The sequence below is a fragment of the Armigeres subalbatus genome, chromosome 2 (genome assembly GCF_024139115.2).
Source record: "Armigeres subalbatus isolate Guangzhou_Male chromosome 2, GZ_Asu_2, whole genome shotgun sequence".
NCBI classification, from domain to species: Eukaryota; Metazoa; Arthropoda; class Insecta; order Diptera; family Culicidae; genus Armigeres; species Armigeres subalbatus.
Genome location: NC_085140.1, coordinates 174,189,382 through 174,198,165, shown reverse-complemented (window position 1 = coordinate 174,198,165; position 8,784 = coordinate 174,189,382). Strand labels below are relative to the sequence as shown.

The following is an 8,784-nucleotide window of genomic DNA, read 5'->3' as shown; positions in this document are numbered from 1 at the left end:
TCACAGGGGGACCATGAAAAATCACACTCCGCTAAATGGATTAATCGCAGGTTTTTATTCATATGAGTGAGAATTCCGAAGCCTGGCACCGACGATTTTCAGCAGTTAACAAACCCGTTTGATTTTGCTATGCGCGCAGTAAAAATCAACTGTGGCCCATGCGGAATGTTGTCACATGAACTGCAACAGTGGTGAATTTCTCTGGAACCGTGGTAAAATTAACTAAAATTTCATGGTTGTTTTAAAAACAGAGCGTAACAAAATAGTAGTTTTTACCACGGAATTTTTTTTTCTGTGTAAGGGAAGTGTATCGGTTTTGACCACCTTAGTGCCTAATTTGGCCAACCCTGAAAAATGCACATTTTCCAAAAAATATCGATCAGTTTCAACAGCGAAGAAAGATAAGGTATATATCTCCTGTTAGAGCTAATAAAACCCTCAGAAAGTGCTTTACTTTTGGAGTTATGCAAGAAAATGGTCGAATTAGGAACATGGCCAAAACTGGTACAGTTACCCTATGCATTTTTTTGCTTCTCTTTTATTTTCAAAGATAAAGGCTTAGTGTGTATCTTGAGCAGATGTGTTTTTTTTGTTTTTAGTTATCCCAACATATTAATTTACTTTGGAGAAGATCATAAAATGGAAAAAAAAATCCTAAATAGTTATATTCAAACAACTATTTTCAAGGTGTCGTCTGTAAAACGCCTTATTTCACAATACTTTGTTCAGATAGAACTTTGCTATATTCTTCAAAGTTCTCGTAATGGAATTTTCTACAGTTTTAATGAAAATATTTTTCGCCGGAAAGAAAATTTTCAACTCACTTCGAAGATTGATGACTAAACTTTTCATTTCAAACTTTCAAAAGAACTTCTTAGAGAATGCTGAACCTTTAAATTAAAAGAGTTAAAACTTATTCAATTTTGATCGTGATATCGAGTGATTCGAACTCCAATACATTGGACACTTCTTTTGAATGTACCATACCCTACCCACTCTAAAGGGTTTCACATGTCAGCTATAAAAGAAAGCTAGGACATTCAAATGCCATCTGAACCAACTACGCCATTTTGCACCGGAAGGAGTCACGTTTTCTTGATTAATAACCCAAATTTTGTCTCAAAGTCGTGAGCAGCTAAAGCCAATAAACATTTGAATGCCAAAAAACTTAGCCAAAAGGTCTGTAAAGCCTGTCCACGTTAAATTTCGGACACTTGGATAATTTCCAAGTGATTTGTCGACATATTATGAACTTGGACGAGAATTAAAACATGCTGAAAGCACATGAAGTGTAGAGATTCATCTGTTATAAAAATGGATCGTGTCAGTGGTGTGTGATTTTTTTTAAATTCACATTGAAAGATGGGTGATCGAAATTTAACGTGGACAGGCTTTATTATTTAAAAAAAAACCTGTTTTGGCTCTTTCCTTTGCATTTTCGGCATTTACGTCAACAATGCTTTCTGTTAGATGCAAAACATATTTTCTTCTTTTTATTATCAGTCTAAGAGACTGACTAACGGAAAGTATTAGACTGACATAATCTAATGCAAAAGAGTGTGACTATTTCAGTGAAAAATATTGGAATAATTTGATTATCATTTAAAGATGCGCATGTTACCCAGCATCGCTTATCCTAAATTGAAATACACTATTTTGGAATAAAATATTTTTTTGTAATATTGTTGATTTTTCTGGAAAAATTCTTGGACTATATAATAACTGATATGTTAGATTATGGAAAAACATTTCGAAAATACATTGTTTCGGCTGAAATTACCATTAAATTAAGAGATTCCATACTATTTTATTTTATTCCACCACGTTTGATATGGTGGAATTAAATGGAATAGTACTAAACGTGTTAAGTTTAAAAGGTGAAGACATTTCACTAAAAGAGCTTAATAATTTTCCCAAGGCATTTTGGTTTGAAAATGTTTCACCAAAATTCATCGTCATTATTGGAAATTTTTCATTCTAAAGTGGCTTTCCGACTCAAATGTACAATATTGTTGATCGAGTTTTGGCATATTTCAAGCAGGGACATGCTTCAAATTAAAACCAAACGTTTAACGGTACGAATTTTATATTCAAATTTTATTGGTTTAATCTACATCTACGTGATGAATGCATAGAAAATTTACTTGCTCATTAATCATTCCTAAATCTAGTAATCTATCAGTACAAAATTTTAACGAAATTCTTAAACTCGGCGATTTGGTCTACTTTTCTAGGCGCTGGCTTGTTTAGTGATTAGGGAAAGAAACCTCATTTTCGAAGTGGTACGCAGATTTATTCGTATAAAATTGTTCAAGGTGCTTCTTTTTTGATCGATATATATTTATAAACTATGAAAGGACAAAAATAGTAAAAACTGTATTATTTTGAGTATTCTATAATAAAAATATAAAAAAGTGTACCGGGCGTAGTTAAAGCTATTCGTTCGATTTGGGTCCTTCTATAACGATTCCTACAGGTTTCTGAATTGCTACAATGACGGTGTATAAAAATGTTCCCTTCCTTACGTTGATCAGATGCTACATATATGTAAATTTTGCGTCGATGTGTGTATTTTCAGATCTGCTGACGTCTTCCGATAAAATCCTAAACGATGTAATGATTTCCTTTGCTAGCTCTTTGTTTGTTGGTGGGTATCAGTGACATGACATACAGAATATGTGTGTGGCCTTAATCGAAAGCTAATTACACAGCAACACGCGCTCGGCGCCGGTTGGAGGATGGAAGATTACGCGAATCTCGACGGGCCCGTGTTGGTGTGAGGTACTACCGAGATTATAACCTATCAGGTTTTCGTTTGATTTTTGGTGTCCGTTTAATGGATAGTGTTGGATGGAAGAGAAAAAGAAGAAGAAAAGAATAGCACTCATTAGTAGTGTTTGGTAAGTGTTCAATCATATTATGTAAAAACTGTAACAAAAATATTTATAAAATAATAAATAAATAAATACACTTGAAATATGAAATGATTCAGAATAAAAAGGCGCTTAAACCAGAACTGCTTTCCGTTGATAAACCTAATCAAGATTGTGTGAGATATAAGCAGTGAACTGACAGGCTTTCCCTACCCGATTTGGTGCACACCTCTTAAGTGGCATGCATATTTTCAGTGGTTTATAAAAATGTGTAGTAACGAAATATTTTTTTTCGGAGTTAAATTCAAATAAACTTTAAATGGCTTGTTTAAAGCTTTTTTTTTTTCCAAAATATGAGAAATACCAAATATTTAAATTTTGTCATAACTGGATGGACGATGTGTCGAAATGAGGAACAAATAAAGAAATAATAGTGATTTGTAATGATTTGTTGCTTTATATAATATGTCTAGATCAATATTTGAGAAGGGCGTGACAACCAAAATGCAATCGTTCCAGTTTTTTGTTCCTATATATGGCTTTGTGTAGGGACGTAAAACAGAAATGAATACATTTAGGGTGTCACGCCATTGTTGGTTTAGATGTGTATCATGTTGCATTTGTTTTCGATAAAAATTATCTAATAACTGTTTGTACACACTGTGGATACATCGACTATGAGCAGAATGAAATCAGCATTGCCAAGGATATGTATAAACCTGCAATTAGTGCTTCAAGCCTTTTATACCAAGAGCGCTCTATCAAACATCATAACTGCATGCTCCTGATGGTTTTCAATAAGCTGGTTGTGACTACGTTCGTGGTGAAGAGTGATGCTTCTGTTGGACACGCAAATGTACAAACACGATGTGAGTTTTGTAGTGAGCATTGGCTACATACTTCACCTCTGGTTGATTAACAACTATGCGTTTTGTTTCATTCTTCAACTACACTCGGTACTACAAACTATAACTGGAATGAAAAGCGGATATTCTATTCTATAGCTACAACTATGAATGGTGATAGGCTATTATGTTACTGACGGTTTGTCCAGTGTTGTAAAATGTAAGTTGGATTTTTCTACAAACTCTTGAATACAATTTATAAAGTATGATAAACTTTGAACACTTTGAATTTCCATATGCCTCAGATCGCAGCCCGGCGCGCGCGGTGGCATATGAGCAAATTAAACCACCTTCCTTTTGACGTAGGACTTACGTCTCTCTTTACTATACCGGGTGTCATTTCAAAATTTCTAAATCGACCGCGTTACATTGTGTTGAAAGATTTTAATCGTTAATATCGTTCGTCTCAGTGAACGAATTTAAACGGTAAGCCTCTAAATCGACAGATTACGAGTATGCCTTTCATGTCCATACTTGATAAGATACGAAAACATTGTTTCAATAGGCCTAAAACTGTTTTCAATGCAAAACATTGAGCTCAAGGGAACCTATAAATATGGGTACCGCATCATTCTTGCATCATTCCTTTAGCATCTTCTGATTGGTATAGACTCCAGCGAATGAGCTGCCGCTGGGTGTGCCGAAAAGGCATAAAATAGCGCAACGCTATTCTTTTTTCTTTCATTCTGATTGGGACAAGCGGAGCAAGCAGCAGCGATTCGACAGCAGATTGGCACTCGAGCTTTTTAGCCAGGTAGCATCGTACCCATCATCCGTTTTTTCGGATCGGCAGCGTCGGGGCCAGCACTAGCCGAAGCATAAACCAGTACAGTAGCAGAAGAAGATGCAGAAGCAGCTCACCCTGTAGACCCGACCGGCAGCAGTCGCAGAGTCGAGCCGAGGCCGGGCGGCATTGGCATCGAGCCGAGACAGGCTGAAGAAAAGCAAGAGAAGGAATTGCAATGTGCTATAAAAGAAATTGTATGGGTTTGGTTTCGAGCAAGAAACTCACTCGGTCAACCAGTTGTCCCTGGATAAGTTAATTTTCGGCCCTTATCAGGGCCAAGAGAGTTAATGATAATTTTCTCATTTTTTTGCAATTCGTCACTGGTTCGTCGGTCGCTGCATTAAGGCAGTTCGCGTCCTGCTGGCTGCATACGGAGAACTAGCACACATCGGCGGATATGCCTCATGAAGGCTGCTTTCCTTTCGTGCTCCAGCCCGTAGCACCCAGTACAAGTTTTACAGTCCACTACAACAATAGACAACATATGAAGTTAGATAGTGTATGTTTTCAAAGCAAACGGTTCTTCTGAGAATCACTGACTTAGAATAGACTTACTAAAGAGTTCAATGTCAAAGTTTTCAATACTCTTCGCGTTAGAAATTGTACTTGGGTGCCAAATCCAATATTCTAAAGATAATATTTTATACGCGAAGAGCAGATTATCAATTTTTGACGTAAACTACGTCTAAGGGGAAGACTCTGATACAGGGTGTAAAACGGAAATTTCCAAATTCTAGACCGTCACGAAATTAGGATAGATTTCAAACGCTAATAGCTCCTTTATCTTTCAATGGATTTTCGAGATTTTATTATCAATCGAATCGGCAACTCTCCAGCAATTTTTTAAGCCTATTGGAATTATTGATTGTCAACGAAAAAACATTAAAAATTCCAAATCTTCACCAACCCAGTAAAATTTCACAGTTTCGTTACGACCGCCGTCTGCGGTTGGTTTTTGCGCTCTACTTTTGTGCGATGATTCGCACAAAAAGTACAAAATAGAACCAGAGCAATGACCGCGGTCGGAGCCAAAAAGTAGTGTTTATGAAAAAGTGCTACAGATGCTGGACATGTTCATGTAAGCAAGAAGTGAATATTAAAATTGATCAATTTTACAAACAAACACTCTAACTTTTTGAAGGAAATTGAGTAAAATTTCTGTGGGATAGAAAGAGAGAGCAATGCAATTTCACTCAGTCACTGAGTAGGTGAAAGTTAGCCTGTATCCTACTATTTAGGCAGCATCCCTTAAAAAAAACACTTCAAAAGCATTTAATCGCTATTTAACCTTCTTCGGATATTAGAAAAAACTTACGAATAAGATGTTGGGGTCATATTGACCCAGAAATGTAAATGCTTATAAAACAGTCAAATTATAACCGAATTGCAAAGTTTATATACCGTTCGAAAGATAAACTCATCAATTTTGTGGCTATGTGGTGATATGCTGGTTCTGGAGACAATGGCCACCGGGAAACGACTTCCACGGGGACCTTGTCGGTCATATAAGGGGAACATAAAAATCGCTCCATATATGCCATTCGATCGCTAATTCTTCATAGATTCTCTTAAAACGGTAATGTATGGTCCATGAGAGGGCTTCCGATGAAAGTGGCCATTCCTGGTACATGCAAGGTGCCCCCGGGGAACCCGCAGGAGGGGACATTTCCGTTTTAGCACCAAAATATGCCGTGCGGCGGCTCTTTCGTCATGATTTTCTACCAAACAGATGATTATGCGCTTGAAATCGATAAGTGACCACATTGGCCACTCCTGGTACATCCAAGATTCCCCGGGGAACCCGCTGGAAGGGACATTTCCGTTTAAGCACCAAAATATACCGTGCGGCGGCTCTGTCGTCATGATTTTCCACAAAATATATGATAATACGCTCGAAATCGCTAAGTGACCACATTGGCCACTCTTGGAGCCTATGAGGTGCCCCCGTGGAACCCGTAAAAGGGGACATTTCGGTTTTAACACCAAAATATGTCGTGCGATAGCTCTTTCGTCATGATTTTCCACAAAACAGATGATTATGTGCTCGAAATCGATTATTGACCACATTGACCACTCTTGGAACCTATGAGGAGCCCTTGGGACCCGTAGAAAGGAATATTTCCGTTTAAACTCCAAAATATGCCATGCGGTGGCTCATTCGTCATGATTTTCCACAAAATAGATGATTATGCGCTCGAAATCGATAATTGGCCACATTGGCCACTCTTGGAGCCTATGAGGTGCCCTCGGGAAACCCGTAAAAGGGGACATTTCCGTTTTAACACCAAAATATGTCGTGTGGCTGCTGTTTTATCATGATTTTCCACCAAACAGATGGTCATGTGCTTGAAATTGATAAATGATCACATTGCACAGTGGGCCACGTCGTGAAATTAGGAGGAAAAAATTATTTTCACCATAATGATAACATTTTAGGATCAAAGTATCTTCAGCAAAGTCAAAGCTTATTATTTAAGCTTTATTTTGAAGTTTTTTGCAATAGGGTGGCCCCACTACATTTTGAGATAAAATTTTTAACTTCTATATTTCTAATTTTAGCATTGTACAATGTTCTAGAAAGTTGTTCTTTATTTAATTTTGAGGCACTTTGCTGAAGAAACCATTGTTGTACGTCGTTTGTATCATTTGTTATGATAATTTTAAATAATTATGTTAGGGTGATCCTAAAAAATCAATATTTTGATTGTAACTTTTTAGTTTAAATTTTTATCGAATTGACGTCTTCTACAAAGTTTTAGAGCATAAAAAAATGCACGTTTTGGTTACATAACCAAGTAAATTCATTGGTGGATTGCAGAGATATCACTGTTTTTCTTGAAAAAATCCGTTGTTTTCAAATGCCTGTATTTTTGAATGGGGGAAAAAGGGGGACCCTTTTTTCCCTGGGTTAGACAGAGGAAGGGTTGAGGATTGCTCTGCATATTTTGGTATTGGGGAATTTGAGGGAATTTGAGGTTTTTCCATCATTTAAAAAAATGGCTTTATGTACGACGAAATCAAAATCATCAGTTCTAGAAGTGTTATAAAAATCGATGGAATGAGTGATGTAAACAACCTACGATTACGGTCTGTTCAGTGAAGTTGTCATGTTGATAAGCGTTAATATTATTGAGCATGTTATTCTACCAGTGGCGTAGCCACTGGGGTGGTTTTGGACATAAACAACCCCCCAGAGACACAATTTTAAAAGAATTTTTTTTAAGGGAACCCCCCCCCCAGACCAGTTTTGTGGCTACGTTGTATTCTACCAATCGGTATATTGAGTGAAAATGCGCTGGAAATATATAAGGAAGTTATGATTACTATAAACATTTTGTTTTTGACGAATTGGGCGGAATTTTCGGTTTTATAACACTTCTAGAACTGATGATTTTGATTTCGTCGTACATAAAGCCATTTTTTTAAATGATGGAAAAACCTCAAATTCCCTCAAATTCCCCAATACCAAAATATGCAGAGCAATCCTCAGCCCTTCCTCTGTCTAACCCAGGGAAAAATGGATCCCCCTTTTTCCCCCATTCAAAAATACAGGCATTTGAAAACAACGGATTTTTTCAAGAAAAACAGTGATATCTCTGCAATCCACCAATGAATTTACTTGGTTATGTAACCAAAACGTGCATTTTTGTATGCTCTAAAAACTTTGTAGAAGACGTCAATTCAATAAAAATTTAAACTAAAAGTTACAATCAAAATATTGATTTTTAGGGTCACTAACATAATTATTTAAAATTATCATAACAAATGATACAAACGACGTACAACAATGGTTTCTTCAGCAAAGTGCCTTAAAATTAAATAAGGAACAACTTTCTAGAACATCGTACAATGCTAAAATTAGAAATATAGAAGTTAAAAATTTTATCTCAAGATGTAGTGGGGCCACCCTATTGCAAAAAACTTCAAAATAAAGCTTAAATAATAAGCTTTGACTTTGCTGAAGACACTTTGATCCTAAAATATTATCATGATGGTGAAAATAATTTTACGACGTGGCCCAATGTGCATTGACCACTCCTTGTATATGCAAGGTGCCCCCGGGGAACCCGTAGGAGAGGACATTTCCGTTCTCTCACCAAAATGTGCGGTGCTGGGGCTCTTTCATCATGATTTTCCACAAAATAGATGATTATGTGCTCGAAATCGATAAGTGTTGCACTAATTTTCATTTGTAAAAAAGCAATACGTAACTTTACAA

General features: G+C 36.6%; 1 protein-coding gene across 1 annotated transcript in view; it reads right to left on the bottom strand.

Moving 5' to 3' along the window:
* Positions 1-2,068: 2,068 nt before the first annotated feature.
* The window catches only part of LOC134211226 (uncharacterized), a 419,224-nt gene continuing 412,508 nt past the window's right edge, over positions 2,069-8,784 (bottom strand). Inside the window, 1 exon segment of the mRNA XM_062687921.1 lies at positions 2,069-2,800. Within this exon segment, the coding sequence (XP_062543905.1) occupies positions 2,794-2,800 (7 nt within the window). The 3' untranslated portion in view covers positions 2,069-2,793.